Here is a 27,339-nt window from a genome sequence, read left to right on the forward strand (position 1 = left end):
ATCCTCTTTTCCTGAGCTGTGCCAGTCCCCCGTTCCTGAGCTGCAACCATCCTGTCCCTGTCCACCTGAAGTCGTGGAGTCACTGGTCATTGGGTTCCTGTGCAGCTGTTTCCTCTGGTTCCCGGGTCCCTGTGGTTCCTGCTTTCCCAGGAGGGCCAGGTCTCCACTTCCTGAAACTCCAGTGGCATTGCCCTCCGAGCCTGCAGCAGCATCCCCAGTGGCTCTGCCCCCAGAATCTGCAGCAGCATCCCCAGTGGCTCTGCCCCCAGAATCTGCAGCAGCATCCCCAGTGGCTCTGCCCCCAGAATCTGCAGCAGCATCCCCAGTGGCTCCGCCCCCAGAAGGGCCCAGCCTTTGCTTTCCCTGTCGGCCTGCAGCCCGGCCTCCAGAGGGGTCTCGTCTTAGCCACCAGCTCCATGCCCGGCCTCCTGAAGGGTCCCCCCTTCGCCATTGGCCTCCTGAAGGGTCCCGCCTTCACCACCAGCCCCCTGCCTGGCCTTCTGAAGGGTCCCATCTTGCAATAGCCGTCTGTCCCATGTCCCTTGGTGGCATTTTAGGGACGTTTGGTATCAGTCCCTTGAGGGGGGGGTTCTGTCACACCCTGGCCTTCTAGTGTTTTTTGGACTCTTTGTTTTTTTCTTTGGAGCTTGTGCTGTCCTGACCTTCGTATAATTAAAAGAAGATTTCTGTCAACTCTGCATTCTGGTCTCTGCATTTGGGTCCATTCCTGCTAAACCTTGTGACAAGTCAAACACAATTTGTTGTATGAGCTTCAGTTTGGCTTTACAGCAACATACTCTACTGGCACCTGTCTCATTCATTTGTTTTTTATTCGACAAAACCTTGATGGAGGAAATTATGCTGACCTGTAGAAAGCCATTGGCACAGTGAATCATTCTGTACTATTGTCAAGGTTACAGTGCATGGCATTTGGACGTACTGCTGTAAAATGGTTTATTTCTTACATTACAGGAAGAACTCAAGTCTGTGATGTTGAAGTGGTTCTAGCAGAACCTCAGGATATTACATGTGTGGTGCTGCATGGTTCTATTTAATTCCTTTTTATTTCTAATGTATATAAATGATACGACAGCTGCTGTGACATGCAAGCTGCTGCTGTATGCTGATTCTGCATTACAGGTATCTGGGAATGATGTCAGTGAAATTCATGAGTAATGAATCAGAAAGCGTAAGAGTGGCTGATAACAAGCTTTCAATACATTTGGGTAAAACTCAGTCAATCCTGTTTGGAACAAAGACGTCAAGAACAAATACATTGAAAATCTTTTGTAATGGACTTGAAGTTTTATTATATTGTGTCTCATATTTAGGAATAAAGTTGGAAGTTCCTGTTTCACAGACTAAGGCTCTTTTTAACTTTTCTGTTAAGAAAGTTCTCATGTCCTCATTGGTACAGTGTCAGTTTGATTCTGCCTGTTCTGATTGGTTCAGTGGTTTGACATCTGAATTTAGGAACAAACTGCAGGTGATGTAAAATAATAGTATTCAGTATTTATTAAATGTATCCTCTTTAACTCATGTTGGTGATGAACTCAGAAGTGTAGGACTGCTGCCAGTATAGCTCAGAGTAGAACAACTGAAGCTGCATCATATGTTCAACATTATCAATGGGTTTGCTCCTCAATACTTCACAGATAACAATGGGACATACTCAGCATGGCTATAACACCAGGGCCAGTGTGTGTTCATATAAAGTCCCTCCAGTGAATAATGTAGCCAGAAGTTCCTTTTTTTTAAGCTGCTGCCGTGTTGTGGAACAGCTTCCTGTTACACATCCAGCTGTTAAAAATGAGAGGAACTTATAGAAGTCAGGTCAGGACTTATTTATGGAACGTGATCACAGGTTTATAATGAAATCTGCAATTCCATTTTTACTTAAGCCATCAAATTGTCTTTGTTGTACTTTGTGTTTTTATGTGGGCGTTTATTAATTTATTTAATTTTGGTGATCTAGTTTTATGTTGTATGTCTTGTGTTTTGTCTTTTAACATCTTGGGACCATTTTGGAAATACGTGTTTTCACTTTCACATGTTTTTTATGTCTGTAATGTATAAATAAATTATATAATGTCAGTTTTCATATGAACAACTGAGTGCAACACCATGAATGTCTTCCAGGAGAGACTGAACATGTGATCTATTATCTCCATATTTAAATGATTATCGCGTCTCCTCCCTCTCTATAATGGCCGGCTTTTCACTGATGTGGTCGGACAACACGGCATACAAACCAGTTCTTTTCTAGCATAACCTGACATTTACTGTCAGTTACTGCTTACATCTGATCAGCAGATGGACGTTCTCCTTTAAAATCAAGGAAATCCTCCTTCGACCGATTGCTCTTAAAGGACAGACAGCTGGGTTCAGGTCCAAGAGAGTCTGGTCTCTGCTGCTGGATCCTGAAATAACAACAGCTCTGATAAATGTGCATGTTGGATAGAAATGAAAAGTAAGTTCAGTCTTTGCAGCTTTACGTTCTTACCTTCCATCAGCAGGTTGTCCATGTTTAAAATATATAGGTTCATACATGGACCGGTCATTCTTCACAGACACACAGCTGGGTTCAGGTCCAGGAGAGTCTGGTTTCTGCTGCTGGATCCTGAAACGACAACAGCTCTGATAAATGTGCATGTTGGATAGAAATGAAAAGTAAGTTCAGTCTTTGCAGCTTTACGTTCTTACCTTCCATCAGCAGGTTGTCCATGTTTAAAATATATAGGTTCATACATGGACCGGTCGTTCTTCACAGACACACAGCTGGGTTCAGGTCCAGGAGAGTCTGGTCTCTGCTGCTGGATCCTGAAACGACAACAGCTCTGATAAATGTGCATGTTGGATAGCAATGAAAAGTCTGTTCAGTCTTTGCAGCTTTACATTCTTACCTTCCATCAGCAGGTTGTCCAGGTTTAAAATGTGTAGGTTCATCCATGGACCAGTCACTCTTCATGGACACACAGCTGGGTCCAGGTCCAGGTCCATGTCCAGGTCTAGATCCAGGTCCAGGTCCAGGTCCAGGTCCAGGTCCAGGTCCAGGTCCAGGTCCAGGTCCAGGTCCAGGTTCAGCAGAGTCTGGTCTGTGTTGCTTCTTTGTTCTTCAACACAACACGCACAGAGCTTTGAGTGTGAATAATGATGGTGGAGTGATGTGAGTGGAGAACAGTGATGGACAGTTAGAGATCCTCATCTCACCTCTGAGCTTTGGTCTGGCTGTCATGTTCCCCACACAGAGAGCTTTTAGAGGGAGGGACTCCCTCCTCTCTGTCCTCACACTGATCCATAGCAGAGAAACACCTTCACACAAACACACAACACACAACAACAAGCTCATTCATTACAACAAGCTGCACATCAATAGCGTAATTTTTGATTTTGAAAGGAAGACATTATATTTAATTTCCACTGATTTTTAATGTTTAATGTTTTACCTTCAGAAGGTTCCAGTTCTCTGTTGGCTTTTCATTTACCACTATAGAGCACATTTAATGGAGATGAGCTGCTGGTGGAGTCAGCTGTGTGGCAGAAAAAATAAAAATACTCACCAGGTGAATTCAGATCCACATCCAGTCACAGAGTCTTTGTAGCTTCACCTGCAGAGGAAACACAGAGAGAGAAACTGCTGCTGATTCTCCTGATCAGTCCTTCATCATCAGTCTGAGGACTCTGGTTTTCTATGGAGTCATTTGTTCTTCTTGCTGTTTTAATTAGAGATTGTACTGAATCACACTTTATTGATTAATAACAGTTAAGCAGCATATCACACTCAGAGGCCTGACATGTATTTCAACTGATGATTTAGTGAATATACATAAAGATACTGATGCAACAATTTTCACAAATATCAGTGGAGACAAAACTTGTGAAGTTTGTCAGACACTAAACGTGTTCTCTCTCTTTTATCCCCGAGGTGATTAGAAGGAGCCACAAGATCACATGAATGTTTGTATTTCAGAGCATCAATGCATCATATTTTTATTTACATTCATCTTTATTTATGGTTCTATTATAGTTGCTACAGCTGTGTTATATTCTATTTTATCTTGTGGGAATGTTGTCTGTCAATCAGTGTTAGATTATAAGGATCAAAGTACAGACGTTTCCATGATTTATGGTTGGATTAATGGAGCATCATCATCATCAACATCATCATCATCATCATCATCATCATCATCATCATCATCTACAGTAAAGATTAAGAATAAGAGAGAACAATCTGTCTGACTTAACACTAAATGCAATTCAGTACAGCAGAACAAAGATCTTCCTGTGATGAGGCATCACATTGTAGTTTAAACTCCGTCATTATTCCACAAACAGAGTTTACTGTGTTTTGATGACAGTGATTCACTTTGTAGTTTATATAATGTGACATTGATTTTATATTGATTAGTATAAAGATACTGAATGAAGGTTTGGCAGCAATGTAAACTTTTGTTTCTATTGCTGCAGCTCTTAGCTTGGTTTAAATACTGAATATCATCAATGAAAAGATGTTTTCAACAGTTTGTCTGTGATATAGTTTAGAAAGATTTCGGAATATATTATTTTATGACTTTTATTAGCTGTTAATCACTAACCATACCACCTGTGAAACAAAGTCTCCCTCACTACCAGCATGATACTGGTTATTAAACCATGCACCAGTTTAAAGGTGACTGAATGGGGCGACCCTTCATACTGACACTAAACTTCTCTGACAATGAATAAAATGTTTTACACAAACAAACTCAAGACTGTTTGAAACTGTTTGAGTTCATTTTATGTCAAACTGTCAGAACATAATCACATGACTGTGTTTAAGTGCAGTTAGTGACGTGTTGAAAGCTGATAAAATGTGTATCTGTCAGGTTGATGAGCTGTTGTTGACTTGCTAGCTAGTGACAGTGTTCCTAATATAACTGCAGCACATTTTACTGTTTGATGAACAATAAATTCAATGCAGAACATCTATTAAAACATGGTTTACTTTTACTGCTCAACATTAAACACAACTAAACAGCATATTATTAATAATCTATTTAATTCATTTATGAAAAGCAGCAGCATCATACATTGAGCCTTTAACACTCAGTGTCAGCTGTGTATTTATTTGAGTCTAATTTATTATTATTGATACACATATTACATGTTATATGCAGGTAATTTTTCAGAGTAACAACAGACAGTGAAAGGTTGAAGGAATTAGTGTTAAAATAGTGCAGACGTGGAACAATGGGTGGCACAGAGGTAACATTCATTAAGACCTGCATTATTGTCTCTTATGCTGTGAAATACACCCAGTGATGAAGGAAACTCAACTACAGTCAAATACAACAGTTGTATAAAAAAATGAATAAGATGTTGAACAGTTGAAACAAGTAGATTGAAGGTCATTTGTTAGGTTTGTGATGTCACTATTCTTCAGCCAGCACATGGTCTCAGTTGGGTGTTGTGTGTTATCAGCGACCCACGCTGACACAGTTCTATAGCAGCTAGTTTAACTGAGATGCTAACATCCAGCATTTCACTCAAACTGAACAGAGCAAACACTGACAGGCATCTTTTATTCTCCCTCTAAATGTTCTTGTTGCTGCATCATCTGTAGATTCTCTTTACATCATAGATGCTTTCCAAGCTAGCAGCATACGAGCTGTCTTAGGTGTGTTTACATCCTGTAAATGTTGTTAATGGAACTTTAGTAAACTACAAATTGATTAACAATCATTTACTGTCTGTATACGTCATGACAGTGGGGTTATGAAAGTTGAGGGGCATTCACAGCTTTTATTTTATCTGCTTCTCTCCAGATATTTCCCAGTCTAGAGCAGAGGTTCCTGCGCAGCCTCACCTCAAGGTCTTCCCCAAGACGCAGCATGGGAACAGGAAGAGGGCATTTAATGATTCTTGGTACAAAGACAATATATGGTTAGAGTATTCCATTAGTAAAGATTCTGTTTTTCGCTGTGCTTGCCGGCATTTTTCCCTTCCAAATGCCCCATCCTCTGTATTTAGGTCAGAAACAGGCTTTTCCAATGGGAAGAAAGCTTTGTACAAGGAAGGTGGGTTTAAAGACCACTTTAAACCAGAGCGCCACAGAAATGTCATGTTTGCATGGAAGCAGCACCACATGGTCATTCAAACAACTTCATGTATGATAGATTCCATCAATAAAGAGAGGGAAAAGACAATTAAAGAGAATCAGGCATACATCAAAACCATTGCAGACGTACTGCTATTAACTGCCACCAAGAACATCTCCCAAACAGGTCACAGAGAGTCTGAGGACTCAAATAACAGAGGCAACTTCTTAGCCATTTTAGCGGAAATTGCTAAGCATCATCCCCTGATAGAGAAGCACATGAAAGCTCATGGAAATACCAAGTACACTGGCAAAACTATCCAAAATGCAATACTGGAATGCAGAAATGGTACAAGCTGAAATAATAGGGGAAGTCAAACAAAGTGAGGTTTTCACTAATTGCTGATGAAACCAAAGACCTTCAGAAAAAAGGGCTGACAGGTTAGATGCAGCAGGGCTAACCGACTTGATCATAAAATACCCTGAAAGACACGGGTTAGAATATCGAACCAACCTGGTTGGTCAGGGCTATGACCGTGCTGCTGTTATGAGTGACAAGCACTCAGGTGTGTGTACAAGGATCCAAGAAGTTGCAAAGTATGCATTTTATGTCCATTGTAATGCTCATTGTTTGAACCTTGTGATCATGGATAGTGTCAGGTCAGTCTCTGAGGCTGATCGCTTTTCTCACTTCTTCAATTGAAGACAGTTTAGGTTTTACTAGTCCATTGACTCAGAAATGACTCTTTATGTTTTAAGGGCAACATAATACATTTTCAGGTTGAACCTGTAATTGTTAATATTATTAAGCCAATTATTTGAAGATACTGACTTGTTACCAGGGTTAAATTTGTTTTGCATCTATAACTATCCATTTTATTTTAATGGAAGTGTAAGTTTCCTTTCATTTCATGTCTATAAGGTATGTAAGGAAATAGGATAAAGATACTCTGTGATTATCTGAAGTATAATAAGGATAGCTATGCTCCAGTCCAGCAGTTCATACAAATAACTGGATGTAAGTAGTAAACTGCTACCAGACCCTAAATAAATTCTGCTGAGTTGTTACACTCATATGGTTTCAGTAATTATTTTATGGTAAGCTGAAGCAGTGGTTACAACTAAATTAGTAGAAAAAATTCTTTCATTTTGATTTGGCATGTTGAGACTGGAACAGGGTTCGAAGGCGGGGAGGTTGCTGTGCTCATGTCCCTCATCTCCAGAACCCCCACACTTTTAAAATCGCTGCTCCACCCCTGCATTAAAGTCAGAGGAAAGGAGCTACATCACACATCTATCAGCGTCACAGAGTCTGAAAGCTCCGGCCAGATTTAACCCCTTCCTCCACCACTGCCACACACACTCTGTATGTTGTAGATTAAGATATTTTTACCTGTTTTTACTTCTATGTTTGTACTTTTTATGGACTGTAACTCTATTTTTACTCAGCATGTGACCCACATGTGTTCTCTGTGTTTCTTCTTCTTGTAAACAACAAATAAAGTTATTTGAACTTGAAGCTGTCACTAATACAGACAGAGCAGGTTGTTGTTTTTCTCCACAAAGAAGACAAATGTTGGAAGTTATTGATCTGTGAACACTGACTCAGTACTGTCAGCTGTTATTGGACACTTTGAACAGTGACACTAAAATGGAGGAAAACTTCCACCGTGTTGATTTGTGTTGACTGTTAGTAGAGTTCTGAACTTCAGATTTCTGCTGTTTCTACTGGAACTAAACTAACAAGATGAACAAAGAGTCATTCAAGAGTCAAACAGGGAAAACTGTCACAATACAAACAGAATAAAGTTACAATAAATACCTTTAGACGGAGAAAAGAAGTTGCAACACGAGGAGAACAGAAAGAGGAAGTAAACTTCAGACAGAGAGAGAGACAGAGAGAGAGGATGTGGCAGCCTCTGGTTTCACTAACAGATCAAAGGCTGTTTTTAATGTTTTTACATCATAAAAATAAAATCAGTTATAGATAATTTTGTGCTGATGTTTTTAAATGTTCCATCATGTGACTTCTGAGTAGTTTGCTGTTATTTCTTTATTTTAAAACATTTTAATTCGTTTACACTTTCTTAAAATTACTTTTTCTGTGAAAGTGAGCAAACTTCAGTTTTCTTCAGAAAGTGTCTGAACCTTCAAACAGCACGAAGAAGAAATGAGGACAGAAGAAGAAAATGTGTGAAAGTCAGGTTGGTCACAAAGAGACAAACAAGAGAAAAGCAGATTATGGAAGCGAAATATATTTTAATATCATCCTTCATGTACATGAAAGTTTCCAGAACAATCAGGAGAGAAACAGCTTTATAGAATAATGTACAACATATAGATACTGAATATACACACACCATCATCAAACCAGTCTGTCCACTGTTAGATTCATACTGGGACCAGTTAGACTGTGTTATGGGAGGACTGGTGGACACACCTTCTACTTTTCCTCCACATGTCAGAGAGAAACACTCTACTGTTTCATGATTCACTACATTTTATTTCTCAGAGCTTCAGTATGTTGTTGAATGCAGGACTTTTACTTGTAAAGGAGTATTTGATGGTAGTTTTACTACTTTTACTAAAGTAAAGGATGCGTTTTATTTCTTCCACCTCTGAACATATAAACTGTGTGAAACTAAAGTGTTGGAGGAACAGAAACATGAGCGTCTGCTGCCACCTGCTGTTCACTCACAGCATCACATCCTGTCAGAGGAGGAGCTGTTTGCTTCACTCACACTTTAAAACATGAAAACAGGAACATTTAGGCTTTAAAAAGAAATGAAGATGTTTGAAATAATCAGATCCAGTGGTGTCACTGAGCCTCAGCAGCTCTCTGTGGATCAATAAACTCCACCAGTGTTCAAATACAGAGACAGTGTTGCTGTGAAGAGAATCACTTATTAAACATATTTATATTTACAACACAATGACAACAAAGTCTTTTAATTCACCATCAGAAATCAAACTGTCTCTTTACAGCGTGTCACCATTAAAACCATTAAAACCAGTTTGTTCTTCCACTCTCACATCAGCAGTTTATCATGTGATGTACATTTATTAAATGTATATATACAGTTACAGTCAGGTGACAAATTAAAAGAAAAACCTGAATAAATAAGTGGAGAAATATAACGGATGCAGGATGATGAAGTCATGACCCGCCCTACTCTGCCTCTGATTGGCTAGTACTCGTCGCCTTCATTGGTTGGATTGGTTAAGTTTAGGGTAAGAATGTCAGGGTCAGCCAATCAGAGACAGAGTAGGGCAGGTCAGAGGTGCCACATTTATATTCAAAACAGAAAATTTTGAAGAAAACAATCTTTATGGTGTAAATTTGAAGGTTTTAAAGTACTGACGTCTTTAACAGGTTTGATGAAAGCAGAAATCACAATCTGGACTTAAAGTTTTTTAACTGTCAGTAAACAGCTGATAATGTGTTTCTATGTATTTTTAATCTAAAACTAATCAGTTTGATTCTTAAGGAAGATGATTAGGGCCACATGTGAATATTTATTAAAGTCAGAATTCTGACTTTAATCTCAGAGCTCATAAATTCCTCACAGGTGGCCTTAATCATCTTCCATCAGTGAGTGTGGAGTAAACAAATAAAACATTATTCAGATATTTGAACAGATTGGTTAATGGATCAGTTTTCTTCTCACAGTCCAGGTTAATTGATTAATTATCTTACTGAATTGTTGTTATAAACAGCTGGTATTACTGACAAAATGTGATATAAATGTTAATAAATTCATGTACATAATTGTAGGAGTTCTTTATTAATCCCAAAGAGAAATTTAAGTAATTAAATGTTGTCCCAACTGGTTTTCTATCATTCTTTGGTCATGAGAAAGATGTTAAATTACATTCTATATATTAAAAACATCTTAACTTTAATTTGGTTATCACTGCAGAAAGTCTGGAAATGTCTGAGAGATTCTCTGCTGATACCAACTTCATTTTCATGTGACCCTCATTAGAAACCAGTTCTTGAAGAAAAATCATCCAACATGGCTTCTCAGACTTGTATTTTTCAGTTTTACATCACTGGAATGTTTTTATTCTGTTTCAGTTGTGCATTAAAATTAAAATAAAACTATTTCCCCTGTAGAGTTGAGAATGAGCTCCTCACTTACAACTTTAATACACAACTTAAAAGTCATCTGTTTGGTCACATGATGTCGACTCAGAGAGGTGATGCTGAACAAACTGACTAATAAACTGTCTTTGATCTAAAACTCCGTGAGGCACTTTTATATTTTTGTGACAGTTTGAATTTGGAGGACTTCATTTCCCAGAAATCCTGAGCAGAAACATCTTAACTTTAAAGTCAGAGAGAAACTGAAACCGAGAACAAAATGATTGGATGTTTTTTGGATTTAAGCTCTGTTGGTTTCATCAAACTCATTTTTCCTGAAGAGATTCGAGGAAACTTCAGCACGTTGAGGATTTAAAATCTGACTCTGGATGTGGTGGAAACATCTGGAACAAGTTATTTCAGTTTGTTTTAAAATCAGATCAAACTGAAACTGTTTAAAGGGTACATTGAAGCTGCTACTTTAAAGTTTTGTTTTGCATTTTGACAGAAACATAATTTGTTGTTTTTAGGGTTAAAATGTTTAATTTTGTGTTTCATGATTCTGTTGCCAAATAAATAAAACCTCATAAAAAACTCCAGAGGTGAAGAAAGTTTTATTTTACAAAACGTCCCAATAATCCACCAACATAAAAATTCAGACATAAAACAACAAAGTTCAACACATTCAAAGTTTCTTCTGTGTGAAGATGAAAAAAGGTTTAAAGGAATAGTTCAGTATTTAAGGAATTAACGTATTTAAAAATACACAAACACCCTTTAAAGATCAGTAATGAACACATCCTATCTGTTTGTTTAATCGTTAACATTTTGACCAGATGATGGCGCTAAATGAAAACTCAGATCAAAGTTATTATTCCTCATCCTGCAGGAAACATGAAGGTGTGAAACTCATTTAACAGCAATCTGTTCAATAGTAGTTGAGATAGTTCAGTCTGAACCATTTCTACATTCATGCTGCTAGCAGAAGTTATATTTTAGGACTATTTCCTGACAAACAACAGTGTATCCATCCGCTCAGGACGTCACTGAACCCGGCTGTTGTTGGTCAACAAATAGTTCCAGGATGCAACTCTCCCAAACACCTGACACTGTTGTTTTCTTCTTACAATTTTGTTTATCAACAAATTATATCAGATATGTTGTAAAGTTCCTTTAGAAATATCACATGATGTATTTTTAGACTTTGATTATGTATCTCACAGTGTGTCTGTAGAACATGAATCCAATCTATCAATCTGATCAATAAACACCATCAGAACTCATCATTTTTGAGTCGCTCTGACAAAAACCCAAAAAAGTTTTATAGTCGATGTAAAAAATCAAAACGGACTTTAACTGACGTCAGTTGTGTCGTCACAGACTGTCTGAACTTTAAAGATCCTCCGCACGTTTTAAGAATATAAAAATACTTGCTTGGAATAATAATGTGTGTCTGATGTCAGTTTCCCATGAAAAAAGATTAATTTATTAGTTAAAAATTCTTCAAATGACATCTCAGCCTTCATTAAACATCCAGAATGTGTAAATATTTAAATATGTTTAGTTTGCAGAGTTGAACTGCTTCACTGTAAAGTCCATTCTCAGTGTTTGTGCTCCGGAGGCTTCAAGTTTCCACATCACACTTGTGTAAATCGCATACTGGACCACGATTGGCTCCAAACTGGTTGTGACGTCATCAATCCTGCAGGTGTTAAACTGAGATTTAAGGTGAGCTCAAAGAAACAGAGAACATCCACCCTGACAGCAGCACGATGCTCCATTAATTCACTGAGCAATGTTTGAGATCTTTGTCAGTAAATATCACAGAGCAGAACAAGCTGCACACTCAGATGTCTGTGATCCGCTCAACACATTTCTCAACAGATCTTACTCTTCTTTTACACATTTTAAACTGAATATATTGTGACTGTCTCTCTCAGGAGTAAACACCTGTCCATGCATCCAACTGGATTCTTCTTTTGGATTGTTTCCATGGTTACGTATTCATTTTGCTCTATTGTTTGTTTGTAATACATTATTTTGGTGTATATATTCAGGGCTGTAGCCAGGATTTTAGAAATACCCACAATAGAACAACATAAATAATATGTATCATTATTTAGGTTTTACTCATGTAATTATCCAATACATGAGTACTAAATGAAGGACTAAATGTTTCTAAATGTCCTCCACACTGCCAGGAATTAATCATGGCAGAGAAGTACAAAATCCATTTATAAGATATTTAAATAGGAATTTAAAATAATTCAATAGAAACATAGTAGATAGAAATAAGACAAAACTAAATAAAAAGAAGGAAAAAATGCAGTTTGGTGAAAGATATGATATGAATGAAGAGTCCCAAACTGAAGAGAATAAAACCTCCTGAGAGGTCTGAGACCAGCTGAGAAAATGAGCAGCTGTAACTTATATGTGTGGGAACTTGAGTGCTGAGGTTCACATAGTTTTTAGCTTTGAATCTACTGACATTTACACATTTTATTCAGACATCATCGTCATTTACAAATACATATTCACAAACATCTTCATGGATGTACAAAGAGCCAAAAGGCTTTGAATGATTTCTGAACATCATTTCACAAACTCCTGAACAATGCAGGATGGTGTTGTAGTTTGTTACTCTGACCACCAGAGGGCGCTAATATTCATCAGCATTTATCATCGTATCTCTGTCAGTATGAACCAAAGGAATAAACAGTGACACCTGCTGGCTTTAATCACACATGACAGCTGAGTGCTGATGATGCACAACTTATTTAGAAACAGTCAATGAACAACAGCTGTCAGACTGAATGTGAGCTAAACACATTAAACTGACACTTTAAACAGTCCTGAAACTGTCAAATACCTTCAATCTACTATATGAAATTAGATATGAATTAACATGCACACACACAAAAATAAATGGAGAAAACTAACATCAGCTACTGATCATCATGAACTTTATTCTCTACACAGGAACTAAATAAACACTCCAGAGAAAAACTAAATACTTCCTGTATGTCAGAAACACACAACAGCTCCTGGACTTCTCATCTCTAATGCTGTGTTCACATCATATGGGATGGATGGTAGAGGCGGGAAAGATTCCCATGTTTACAACTTGCCAGCATTCATGTCACACAACAAATCAAGACTGCATGATTACAAAGTTGGTGGAATGAGGCTCAAAAATACTGTTATTGACAATAATCCACCATATCCAGTAAATATCAGAGCTTTCAGCTTTTCCACTTCATAATTACCACTTGAATGTTGACCTGAATTCTATTTACAAGTCAGAATCTCATAATTAGCATAATTCCAATATGATATGAACGCAGCATAAAAGCAGCCACACTCCAGCTGCTGAGCCTCAGCCTTCACCATTAGAGGTGTTCATTTAACCAGCCAATAGGAGGCCTGTTGTTCTGACCATCATTTGTCATGTGATCTCTAAATAAGTGAAGGAATCAGGTAACACAGTTACTATGAAACTACTAGAAGAACTACAACTAAACATTGTGAAGATCCCATTCCCATTATCCCATTACAGTTCAAGCCTTTCTAATACACTAACAACAGAAAACAACAACAACTGGACTCAGTTTATCATTTGATTCATTTTACAAACAAACTGTCAATCATGTGGAAACCATGTTTAAATTCACAAGCAGTGAGAGATCATGTTGGTACTAAATACCATCAGCTGTGTGTGATCCTGTACAGACTGAACTATCTGGTCAGCAGTGAGAAAGTTTCTCTAACAGGAGGAGACTCTTCCTCCTACAGACCACACAGAGACACTGAGGAACCAGGCCAGACCATAAACCCAGCATACAGAGGCTGAGTGAATGTGGTGTTGAAGGTGTGGAGGTGGATCAGTGTGTCAGAGGAGACTCTGTAGAAGGACAGAGTGCCAGCAGGACAGTCCACATACACTGCTACTCTGTTAGAGACAGAGGAGGAGGAGGAGGAGGAACGGGAGAAGAAGACGTAGTTGGCAGAGGAGGAGGAGATGAATGTTTTTCTCTTAACATGACGGACAGAGTAACCATCATCATTGGAGCAGCTCAGACTCCAGGACTGATCATTCCATCCAAACAAACAGTCTTCACTGTCTCCTTTCCTTCTGATTCCTCTGTAAGTCACTGATATACGAACTCTTCCTCTCCACTCGACTTCCCAATAACAGCGACCAGTCAGATCATTTCTACACAGCAGCTGATACCAGTAATCAAATCTGTCTGGATGATCAGGATATGACTGATCCTCCTCCACACCTGTCACCGTCCTGTTGTTGTCAGACAGTTTGAGGTTTCTGTATGCTGTGTTTGGATCCAGTGTGAGTTGACAGAAATCTGATGGAGAGAACGAGACACAATACAGCTGCAGTTATTGATCTATCATCTGTTTGATGATGACATCATCTTCATCCTCAGTAGGACGTGAATGAGTGATGTCACAGTTTGAAGTTTGCTTTGTTTTCATGAATGAAATGAAAAACACACTTACACTTCCTCAGACCTGGTGTCAAGTATCGGACTCCAGCAGGCTGCAGCCTGAAAGGAGGAGGGGGGTCAGAGCAGCACGTTCTCTTTCAGCATGCAAACATGGACATGATATTACTGCTGCTCCATTATGGCAAAAACCATAATCACAATTATTTAACGCGATTACTCATTGACTTTGGAAACATTGTGCATCTATTTAAAAAAAAACAACTTGTCTTTTTAACGGTGGATTTCCTTGAACAATAACAGATGCAGACCAGGGTTAGATGCTAGACTTTTCTGACGGCCAACATGTCCGTTAATATTCCAGAATTCCGGCCATATAGAACAACTAGCGGACATATGTTTAAACAGCCATATAATATCCTACATTTAAACAGCAATAAAGCACAAAAACACAAACTATGATCCAACAAATGTATTTTAGTCAGCAGAATGAACTCTTCACACACTTTGTGAACTGAACATATAAGCAAGAATAATAAAATAAAACTAATATCCTTGCTGTTGTTAATTTAATGCAGCCATGTTGGCAGCCTGCAGCTGCAGCTCCACCACCTCCACCTGCCGCCGTCTCCCTGAGCCGCCTCTCACCGGGGCTGTACGGGGAAAATTAAACCTCCTACTGATCAACTACATGTTATTTAACCGTGGAGCTCCGGGCTGATCCGTTTGTTTCACTGTGTCAGTGCTGGATGTAACGTTACCTGAAATAAAAAGGTGTTAACTGCTGTGGAGCCAAAGTGCAGGACTGTTCCTGAAGTGTGCGCCGGCTTTTCAATCTCATACCACGCTTAGCCTACATCTGACCAAACATTCAATGAACCACTCAATGTTTTAACAGCAGAGGCAAAACCAAACTTTTGTATAATATAAGTTTAGTTCGTATCACTCGGTCATTTTCGGATAGCACGTGATCGCCTGCTGACGTCATTTCCACATTTCCAAGTAAGAGCACGCAGTCTTTCTGTGAGCTGAGCTTTTTTTTTCTTCGAATTAATCAATCAGGGATAAGTAACGTGCATTCATTGTTTTGTGTTAATGTCACACAGTGAGTATTAGTGTGTGTTTATTTGTTCTATGTATATTATCTAGCTCACACTTTCGTATATATTTCTGTTTGAGTATGAAAGGCACGAGGATGCTTGTGAGCAATGTTCAGCTCTCTAAAGCGGTAGTTTGGCTGCTTCTTCAGTTGGCAGTTATCAGCCACGTCATCCTTTGTATTTTTCATTTATTCTTTCATATGGGTAAAAGTCACAAAGCACTTCACATCTTATTAGTGGTGTATCCTTACTAATGTAGCTGTCTGTGTGAACCGCACCGTGTTTAGTTAGGTTACATTCTTTCAGTGAGGCTACGTTAACTCTAGTAAGATATGACAAATGACAACATCCTGGTTAAGGTCTTTGATAGAATACACACTAAGCTAACGTTAGCTACCGAACCGGCATCTGTTGCATCTGTTGCACATTCATGCTCCGGGCTGTTGAACGTAGACTGAGTGTGTAACAGCTGACCTATCGGATGTGTAGAAGAACACAGAATGTGAACATAAACATTACTGTTAATACCGGGTGTGAACAGACGTACTTAAAGCTGTCCACTTGTGATCGGATCACCCGAGACGCATGTTAATACCAGGTATAAACAGTGCCATAGACTGTATGGGTTAGATCCATTGGAGGTACACTTACACTTACATTTTGCATTTGTATTCATCGTGTTATAAATAGCTGCGTTTATTTTTTTATTTATTTGTTATTGTTTAACAATAAAGCGGTAGATAAAAGTAGTCACCTCTTAAATGCTGTGCTTAAAATGTCTAAATCTTACCCCATAATTTTCTACTGATTAGACTAGCATTAAAAGGTTGTGGACAAATGTCTGGATGTGAGTCACCAGCATCTTCTAAAGTGGCCCCTTCAGGTTGGATGGTATGACTTCTGGTCTATTTACAATGCATCTTAATCGTATTTACAATGTATAAAACCCTGCTCCCTGCTTTCGTTCCCCAGCCTGCAACATCAATGTTTACTGTTGCCATGGCAACAGATGCCGGTTCAGTAGTTAATGTTAGCTTAGCGTAATCTACATATTAACAATGAACAATAAAACTACAATACGACGTTTCTAAACCAAAATAACTATCAACACCAACAGCCATTCTATCAAAGACTTTAACCAGGATGCTGTTACTTGTCATATCTTACTACACTTAACGTAGCCTCAATGAAACAATGTAACCTAACTACATTAATAAGGATACACCACTAATAAGATGTGAAGTGCTTTGTCACTTTTACCCATCTGAAAGAATAAATGAAAAATATAAAGGATGACGTGGCTGATAACTGCCAACTGAAGAAGCAGCCAAACCACCGCTTTGGAGAGCTGAACATTGCTCACAAGCATCCTCGTGCCTTTCATACTCAAACAGAAATGTATACAAAAGTGTGAGCTAGATAATATACACAGAACATATAAACACACACTAATACTCACTGTGTGACATTAACACAAAACAATGAATGCACGTTACTTATCGCTGATTGATTAATTTGAAGAAAAAAAACAGCTCACAGAAAGACTGCGTGCTCTTACTTGGAAATGTGGAAATGATGTCAGCAGGCGATCACGTGCTATCCGAAAATGAGTGATACGAGTGGATTTTCATCCGGACAGGCGGAAAGTTTGTTTCAAAACTCTGTGTGTGTAAAAAGCAAATCCACGCGCGTAGAACTGAGATCCACAAATGTTTTTTTCGATTCACAAATAAAAACTGAGTTCACAAATGCCTGTTGGAAAGTTGTAAATGTTAGGAAGATATTCACAAATGTTTTTCATTTATTTCTAAATTAATATAATGTATTCACAGATATTTTTTTATTTGTGGAATTTGTTTGTGTATTTGCAGATCTGTTTTATATTTGCAAAGTATTTTTGTGAGTTTACAAATCAGTTTTTTTGTGTTTGTGGAAAGTGTTTATATTTACAGATTACACATTTACACAGAGATTGTTGTTCTGTTCACACGAATCATTATGAAACAAATCTCACTCCATACATCAGATAACGTGAGTCAGAGACAGCTTCTCTTGCTCTGTCTCTTTGGTTGCTAATTTCATCCCTGATGGTTAAATGTCTCTGTGGCTGTTGTGTGAATTTATCTCCTTAACAAGAATGCAGCAGATATCATATAATGTGCTGCAGGTAGTTTGCTTTTTGAAGTTACAGTGAAATGTCTGAACTCACTCTTGTTTTTAATTGAGTGGTTGTTCAGTTACCTGATGATGTTGTGTGATTAGTGGATGAATGTGCAGGAAGTCTGGCTGCTTGCTTGTGACAATTTCTTCAGTTCGTTTTTAAGCTGAACCATATATTGAGTAATAAGCTAAATGTAACTAGAATAACAAGTTAACATGTCAGCTTTGTAGACTATATTTTGTATGTGGTGCATATAGATAAGAGTGTGTAAGTCATGTATTTGATGCATGCATTAATACTTTATGATGTGAACCTACACTTTTAGATCTGTGAACGTTTATAGTGTTCAGTATTTCTAGTATTCAGCACTGATCTGTACCTGTATCACATTATAAGCTTTGTAGTACTTTATATATTTCTGTATACTAAGAAAATACATAGGAAACACATGTAAATCATGTGATATGTTGTCTGCTTTTGATGAGAACATAAATCTGTTGTCACAATAGAACAATACTATAAATTTGAATTTAACTTTGTTAAAATGACACATGTAAACCACTCCACGGCTAAAATGAACATTTCTTTATTTAGAAACAATATATATAAATGTCTTTAAAGAAGCATCCTTTTCACCACTCCGGGGTTTTTGTTTTTGGAAGCAAATTGTTTTATTGGCATATAAAACTGCCCTCCACCCCTCCGATTTCATCGGGTGAGGGACAATGATATAGTATGATGTGGTTTGTTGTAAGATTCCATGTTGGTTTTCCTCCTGTCTTCCCCAATTTTTTGAGTCACCAGCCGCCACTGATTATATTGGTACAGACTCTAATGGTACATCGTTAGTACAAAAGATTACACCGTAACTATAGAGCAATTACACTGTACGTTGCAGGTTGTAATCTTAAGCGTTTCCCTTTTTCTTTTAAGACTCAGCAGTTTGTATTCTGAAATGATGACAACCTGTCTGTCCATACCTGAGAGTGTCCAGTCTCCAGTGTGGATCCTCTAGTCCAGCAGACAGCAGTTTCTCTCCTGAATCTCCTGGATGATTGTAGCTCAGATCTAGCTCTCTCAGATGGGAGGGGTTGGAGCTCAGAGCCGAGGCCAGAGAAGCACAGCCTTCCTCTGTGATCAGACATCCTGACAGACTGCAGACACGCAAGACAATACACGTCACATGATCTGAGATCATGTGTTTATTACTGTCATCACCATCATGTGTTTCTGTAATCTTTAGAGTTAAGCTTAATACTTTTAGTCACTCTAAATTCAAGTGGCTAACCACTGTAAGGCTTTTCTTGTGAGGTAGTTCAGCTTCCTGTAACCTTAGTCAACATGATGTTAGACGACGGCTAACTCTTCACTGCATAAAATTAGGTATAAATAAAAGAATAGTAGAATAAGAAACAGCCACAGTGAGTTGATTAGATGAAGAGCTGCAGGTGACAGATGCTCACAGCTGAATACAGAACAATCCCAAATAATGTGGCATATAAGGACTGAGCATTGTGGAAAAAACTAACAGTAAGGAAACATTTCTGACTCATTCATTCAGTTTCAGTAATCATCCAGAGTTTTAAGGTCGTTTGAAACAAAACAAAAATTAATTGGTGGTTAACCACATAACAACTGGGGTGCACTGACATATCACCATGGTGAGTAAAAATCACTATCATCCAAATACAGATACTGCTCTGACATTAAAAGAAACTATAACTGTTAAAAATCTGCCCATTGAATAACTGTCTGTATGTGTTTTACTTTGGGCCAGATACACAGTTCTCCAATCAGTGTTTGGATCTTAAAACTCCTCTCTGGTATTTCAGGTTCCAACAGCAAAAACAGAGCAAAACTAATAAAAATATATAAATAGAAAATTACTCACAAAGTATAAATACACAACTGGTCTGAAAATAATTTCAATAGAGAAAAGTCCACGTGTTTATGTACTCATATAAATCACAATTTAAATGGTCATCAGATGAGCAGGTTGATGAATCCTGACCTGAGAGTTTTCAGTGTACAGTGTGGACTCTCCAGTCCAGCAGATAACAGCTTCACTCCTGAATCCTGCAGGTTGTTGTTAGTCAGGTCTAGCTCTCTCAGACTACAGGACTGGGAGCTGAGAACTGAGGACAGAGCTGCACAGCTTCTCTCTGAGAGGCTACAGCCATTCAGTCTGGAGAATACATTTGGAAAAATACTTAATAATTGATTTTTCTCCCCTCTTGAAAAAATCTCTTTGACTATCTTTTCAATAAATCAATAAATCAATCTATAAATAACTATCCTGTACTTACAGAGCTATGTTGGAGGATTTGACCACTGGCAGCAGCCTCAGAAGAGTCTCCTCTGAAGCAGAGTATTTCTTCAGGTCAAACACATCCAGATGTTTTTCTGATGACAGTAAGATGAAGACCAAAGCTGACCACTGAGCAGGAGACACTTTATCTGTGGAGAGACTTCCTGAATTCAGATGCTGTTGGATCTCCTCCACTAGAGAATGATCGTTCAGTTCATTCAGACAGTGGAACAGATTGATGCTTCTCTCTGTAGACAGATTCTCACTGATTTTCATCTTGATGTACTCGACTGTTTCCTGATTGGTCTGTGAGTTACTTCCTGTCTGTGTCAGCAGACCTCGGAGGAGAGTCTGATTGGTCTGCAGTGAAAGACCCAGGAGGAAGCGGAGGAACAAGTCCAGGTGTCCATTTGGACTCTGTAAGGCCTCGTACACAGCACTCTGGTAGAAATGTGTTGATTTGCCTCTGAACCCTTCAGACCACCAGGATGTTGTTTGTTCTTCTGTCAGCAGTTTGACTCCAGAGTTGAAGAATGTCAGATGGACATGAAGAGCAGCCAGAAACTCCTGAATGCTCAGATGGACAAAGCAGAACACCTTGTCCTGGTACAGCCCTCTCTCCTCTTTAAAGACCTGTGTGAACACTCCTGAGTACACTGAGGCTGCTCTGATATCGATGCCACACTCTGCCAGGTCTGATTCATAGAAGATCAGGTTGCCTTTCTGCAGCTGCTCAAAAGCCAGTTTTCCCAGAGACTCAATCATCTTCCTGCTCTCTGGACTCCAGTGTGGATCTGTCTCAGCTCCTCCATCATACTTGACCTTCTTCAGTTTGGACTGAACCACCAGGAAGTGGATGTACATCTCAGTCAGAGTCGTGGGCAGCTCTCCTCCCTCTCTGCTTTTCAAAGCATCCTCCAGAACTGTAGCAGTGATCCAGCAGAAGACTGGCATGTGGCACATGATGTGAAGACTTTGTGATGTCTTGATGTGGGAGATGATGGTGCTGGCTTGCTCCTCATCTCTAAATCTCTTCCTGAAGTACTCCTCCTTCTGTGGGTCAGTGAACCCTCTGATCTCTGTCACCATGCTGACACACTCAGGAGGGATCTGATTGGCTGCTGCAGGTCTTGTGGTTATCCACAGGCGAGCAGAGGGAAGCAGTTTCCCCCTGATGAGGTTTGTCAGCAGCACATCCACTGAGGTGGACTCTGTAACATCAGTCAGGATCTCATTGTTGTGGAAGTCCAGTGGAAGTCGACATTCGTCCAGACCGTCAAAGATGAACACAACCTGGAACTCTTCAAACCTGCAGATTCCTGCTTCTTTGGTTTCAGTAAAGAAGTGATGAACAAGTTCCACCAAGCTGTACTTTTTCTCTTTCAGCATATTCAGCTCTCTGAAAGTGAATGGAAATGTGAAGTGTATTTCCTGGTTGGCTTTGTCTTCAGCCCAGTCAAGAGTGAACTTCTGTGTTAAGACTGTTTTCCCAATGCCAGCCACTCCCTTTGTCATCACTGTTCTGATTGGTTCATCTCTTCCAGGTGAGACTTCAAAGAGGTCTTCATGTCTGATTGTTGTTTCTGGTCTGTCTGTTTTCCTGGATGCTGTTTCAATCTGTCTGACTTCATGTTCATCATTGACCTCTGCAGTCCCTCCCTCTGTGATGTAGAGCTCTGTGTAGATCTGATTCAGAAGGGTTGGATTTCCTGCTTTAGCAATCCCCTCAAACACACACTGAAACTTCTTCTTCAGGTTAGACTTGAGTTTATGATTAAACATGGCATGAGATTCTGTATGAACAGAAAATAGAATCAATGAATAAATTAGTATTAGTAAATATTTCAAAAGACTATAAAAAATATTTTCCTCCATCATTAATGTCTCATTTATCCATCATGTTAAATTTTTATAGAAATCCTCTTACTGTTCTGCAGACGGTCAGCCAGCTCCTCCTGCTTCATTCTCCTCAGGAAGTGCAGTGTGATCTTCTGAAATGCCTCTCTGCTTCTCCTCCTCTGCTCTTCCTCTTCATCGTCCAAAACCTCCTCATCCTCCCTCTGACTCTCTAGGCATTCTGGATAATCTGAACTCAGAACTTTCTGCATCTTCTTCAGCTCATTCTTCACAAAGGTGATGATGTTCTCCTCCAGCAGCTGGAACAGAATACTATATGAATGACACAATCAAACTCCAATCATGAAGCAAACATCAGATCCATGTTGGACAGACTGACAATCCACTGGTCTACAAAGTGCAGCATGGAGATGGTTGTGAACAGAAAAGATGTAAAAGTAGTTATTGTACATGTACAGACCATAAATATGGAGTCCAGGTGTGTTTGATGCTGCTGGGCAGACTGACCACTGGGAACCTCTGAGCTCTCCTGGTCCACTCTGTGAAGGAATCATGAAGAATGAGCTCACATTATGTCTGTCCACACAGAGACAAACACAGGCTAAAGGCCCATCAAGTGATATTTGGATGTGAACAGAGAATCAGATGACTCCCTGTAGTGGTAAAGCTTTACTAGTCCTGTTGATCCCACTGAGAATCAACAGCTCAGTCTGTTTGTAGCTTTCAGCTCAGTGTTTTGCTTCATCAGTCAGTTTGGTTTAGTCCCAACAGCTCTGAACAACCCTCCATACAGCTCTCCCTCCCTCACTGTACACTGCTGAAGTGCCCTGGAGCAAGGCAGCTACAACCTCCAGCTGCTCCAGTGGAGCTGCTCAGTGTCTGCTTTTATCAGACTGGTTGAACTGGGCAGCTCCCAGTATGAAAATGACATTCAAGTGTGTGTAAGGGAGAAAGTAGGCAGGTGTCATGTCTGAGGTTTTTGAATGTCTTGTGTTTGAGCAGGTTGAGGAGTATTTAGTCAGACACAGTTTGTTGTATGTGCTTCAGTCTGGTTTTACAGCAGCATACTCTACTGACACCTGTCTTATTCATTTGTTTGATTTTATTAGACAAAACCTTGGTGGAGGAAATTATGTTATGAAAGCCATTTACACAGTGAATCATTCTGTACTGTTGTCAAAGTTACAGTGCATGGTGTTTGGACATATTACTGTAAAATGGTTTATTTCTTATATTACTTGAAGAACTCAAGTCTCTGATGCTGAAGTAATTCTATCAGAAACTCAGGATATAACGTGTGGTGCTGCATGGTTCTATTTTAGGGCCTCTTTTATTTCTTATGTATATAAATGGTACAACAGCTGCTGTGACATGCAAGCTACTGCTGTATGCTGACAATTCTGCATTACTGGTATCTAGGAATGATGTCAGTGAAATTCAGAACTCTACATAATGAATCAGAAAGTGTGAGAGTGGCTGATAGATAACAAGCTATCAATACATTTGGGTAAAACCCAGTCAATCCTGTTTGGAACAAAGACGTCAAGAATGAATACATTGAAAATATTTTGTAATGGAACTAAAATTTTATTATATTTTGTATCATATTTAGGAGTAATATTGGACCAGTCACTGTCCTTTGAATCTGTTGTTGTTAAAATATTATCTAAGAGTGCCAGAAAACTTCAGTTCCTCTTTCACAGAACAAAAGTAGAATTTTTTTTTAACTTTTCTGTTAAGAAACTTCTCATGTCCTCATTGATACAGCGTCAGTTTGATTCTGCCTGTTCTGATTTGTTCAGTGGTTTGACACCTGAATTTAGGAACAAACTGCAGGTGATGCAAAATAATATTATTCAGTATTTATTTAAATGTATCCTCTTTAACTCATGTTGGTGATGAATTGAGAAGTGTAGGACTGCTGTCAGTACAACTCAGAGTAGAACAACAGAAGCTGCATGATATGTTCAACATTATCAATGGGTTTGCTCCTCAATACTTCACAGATAACAATGGAACATACTCAGCATGGCTATAACACCAGGGCCAGTGTGTGTTCATATGAAGTCCCTCCAATGAATAATGTAGCCAGAAGTTCCTTTTTTTAAGTTGCTGCTGTGTTGTGGAACAGCCTCCTGTTACACATCCAGCTGTTAAAAATGAGAGGAACTTATAGAAGTCAGGTCAGGACTTATTTATGGAACATGGTCAATGGTTTATAATGAAGTCTACAATTCCATTTTTACTTTTTTGTTGTACTTTATGTTTTTATGTGGGCATGTATTAATTTATTGAATTTGTGGTGATCTAGTTTTATGTTGTATGTCTTGTGTTTTGTCTTTTAACATCTTGGGACCATGTTGGAAATAAATATTTTCACTTTAACATGTTTTTTATGTTTGTAATGTATAAATAAATCATATTATGTCACTTTTCATATGAACAACCAAGTGCAACACCATGAATGTCTTCCAGGAGAGACTGTCTGAACATGCGATCTGTTATCTCCATATTTAAATTATTATCACGTCTCCTCCCTCTCTATGATGGCCGGCTTTTCACTGACGTGGTCGGACAACACGTCATACAAACCAGTTCTTTTCTAGCATAACCCGACATTTACTGTCAGTTACAGCTTACATCTGATCAGCAGATGGATGTACTCCTTTAAAATCAAGGAAATTCTCCTTCAACTGGTTGCTCTTAAAGGACACACAGCTGGGTTCAGGTCCAGGAGAGTCTGGTTTCTGCTGCTGGATCCTGAAACAACAACAGCTCTGATAAATGTGCATGTTGGATAGAAATTAAAAGTCTGTTCAGTCTTTGCAGCTTTACATTCTTACCTTCCATCAGCAGGTTGTCCAGGTTTAAAATTTAAAGGTTCATACATGGACCAGTCACTCTTCATGGACACACAGCTGGGTCCAGATCCAGGTTCAGGTCCAGGTCCAGGTTCAGGTTCAGCAGAGTCCGGTCTGTGCTGCTTCTTTGTTCTTCAACACAACACATACAGAGCTTTGAGTGTGAATAATGATGGAGTGATGTGAGTGGAGAACAGTGATGGACAGTTAGAGATCCTCATCTCACCTCTGAGCTTTGGTCTGGCTGTCATGTTCCCCACACAGAGAGCTTTTAGAGGGAGGGATTCCCTCCTCTTTGTACTCACACTGATCCATAGCAGAGAAACACCTTCACACAAACACAACAACATGGTCATTCATTACAACAAGCTGCACATCACACCAGCACTGCAGTTACAACGGCGTCATTCTTGATTCAACCACCTCTTCATTTCCACTGAGGTTTAATGTTTTACTTTCAGAAGGTTCCAGTTCTCTGTTGGCTTTTTATTTACCACTATAGAGCACATTTAATGGAGAGGAGCTGCTGGTGGAGTCAGCTGTGTGGCAGAAGAAATAAAAATACTCACCAGGTGAATTCAGATCCACATCCAGTCACAGAGTCTTTGTAGCTTCACCTGCAGAGGAAACACAGAGAGAGAAACTGCTGCTGATTCTCCTTCATCAGTCCTTCATCATCAGTCTGAGGACTCTGGTTTTCTATGGAGTCATTTGTACTTCTTGCTGTTTTAATTAGAGATTGTTGTGAATCACACTTTTAACTTATTTACTTTAAATTTACACTTTTACAGATTGTAAGGATCGAAGGACAGATGTTTCCATGATTAATATTTAAATTTATGGAGCATTTAACATTGATCTTGCACATTACCAACATCATCTACAGTAAAGATTAAAACAGGCAGAATAAGAGAGAACAATCTGTCTGACTCAACACTAAATGCAGTTCTGTACAACAGAACAAAGATCTTCCTGTGATGAGGCATCACATTGTAGTTTAAACTCCGTCATTATTCCACAAACAGAGTTTACTGTGTTTTGATGACAGTGATTCACTTTGTAGTTTATATAATGTGACATTGATTTTATATTGATATATTATAAAGATACTGAATGAAGGTTTGGCAGCAACATAAACTTTAGTTTCTATTGCTGCAGCTCTTAGCTTGGTTAAAATACTGAATATCATCAATGAAAAGATGTTTTCAACAGTTTGTCTGTGATATAGTTTAGAAAGATTTCGGAATATATTATTTTATGTCTTTTTATTAGCTGTTAATCACTAACCATACCCCCTGTGAAACAAAGTCTCCCTCACTACCAGCATGATACTGGTTATTAAACCATGCACCAGTTTAAAGGTGACTGAATGGGGCGACCCTTCATACTGACACTAAACTTCTCTGACAATGAATAAAATGTTTTACACAAACAAACTCAAGACTGTTTGAAACTGTTAATTTTATGTCAAACTGTCAGAACATAATCACATGACTGTGTTTAAGTGCAGTTAGTGACGTGTTGAAAGCTGATAAAATGTGTATCTGTCAGGTTGATGAGCTGTTGTTGACTTGCTAGCTAGTGACAGTGTTCCTAATATAACTGCAGCACATTTTACTGTTTGATGAACATCTATTAACTGCAGAACATCTATTAAAACATGGTTTACTTTTACTGCTCAACATTAAACACAACTAAACAGCATATTATTAATAATCTATTTCATTCATTTATGAAAAGCAGCAGCATCATACATTGAGCCTTTAACACTCAGTGTCAGCTGTGTATTTATTTGAGTCTCATTTATTATTATTGATGCACATATTACATGTTATATGCAGGTAATTTTTCAGAGTAACAACAGACAGTGAAAGGTTGAAGGAATTAGTGTTAAAATAGTGCAGACGTGGAACAATGGGTGGCACAGGGGTAACATTCATTAAGACCTGCATTATTGTCTCTGATGCTGTGAAATACACCCAGTGATGGAGGAAACTCAACTACAGTCAAATACAACAGTTGTATAAAAAATGAATAAGATGTTGAACAGTTGAAACAAGTAGATTGAAGGTCATTTGTTGGGTTTGTGATGTCACTATTCTTCAGCCAGCACATGGTCTCAGTTGGGTGTTGTGTGTTAGCAGCGACCCACGCTGACACAGTTCTATAGCAGCTAGTTTAACTGACATGCTAACATCCAGCATTTCATTCAAACTGAACAGAGCAAACACTGACAGGCATCTTTTATTCTCCCTCTAAATGTTCTTGTTGCTGCATCATCTGTAGATTCTCTTTACATCATAGATGCTTTCCAAGCTAGCAGCATACGAGCTGTCTTAGGTGTGTTTACATCCTGTAAATGTTGTTAATGGAACTTTAGTAAACTACAAATTGATTAACAATCATTTACTGTCTGTATACGTCATGACAGT

The 27,339-nt window shown here is 38.8% G+C and overlaps 2 protein-coding genes across 2 annotated transcripts in view; both read right to left on the reverse strand.

The window, feature by feature from the left end:
- LOC121901528 (NLR family CARD domain-containing protein 3-like) overlaps positions 1–27,339 on the reverse strand; it is a 481,268-nt gene that overhangs the window by 10,151 nt on the left and 443,778 nt on the right. The gene's annotated exons all lie outside the window — the stretch shown is intronic.
- On the reverse strand, positions 13,107–26,213 carry LOC121901554 (NLR family CARD domain-containing protein 3-like). Its single transcript, XM_042418403.1, has 11 exons — positions 25,477–26,213; positions 25,134–25,235; positions 24,890–25,039; positions 24,687–24,806; positions 22,507–22,585; positions 22,117–22,345; positions 20,188–21,982; positions 19,893–20,066; positions 18,862–19,035; positions 14,676–14,722; positions 13,107–14,521 (listed from the first exon to the last, which is right to left on the reverse strand). The coding sequence occupies exons 2-11, from the start codon at positions 25,220–25,222 to the stop codon at positions 13,947–13,949; spliced, it is 3,432 nt and encodes a 1,143-aa protein (XP_042274337.1). The 5' UTR covers positions 25,223–25,235; positions 25,477–26,213; the 3' UTR covers positions 13,107–13,946.

This window comes from Thunnus maccoyii, chromosome 8 (genome assembly GCF_910596095.1).
Source record: "Thunnus maccoyii chromosome 8, fThuMac1.1, whole genome shotgun sequence".
NCBI lineage: Eukaryota > Metazoa > Chordata > Actinopteri > Scombriformes > Scombridae > Thunnus > Thunnus maccoyii.

Bases quoted from the DNA above. Each gene is read 5' to 3' on its own strand.
- LOC121901554 (XM_042418403.1), bottom strand. From the start codon at position 25,222: ATGGATCAGTGTGAGTACAAAGAGGAGGGAATCCCTCCCTCTAAAAGC. The intron at 22,586-24,686 runs GTAAGCTGTAAC...ATTCCTTCACAG, and splicing joins CATCCATCTGCTGATCAGAT to AGTGGACCAGGAGAGCTCAG. The intron at 14,522-14,675 runs GTAAGTGTGTTT...TCTCTCCATCAG, and splicing joins GACACCAGGTCTGAGGAAGT to ATTTCTGTCAACTCACACTG.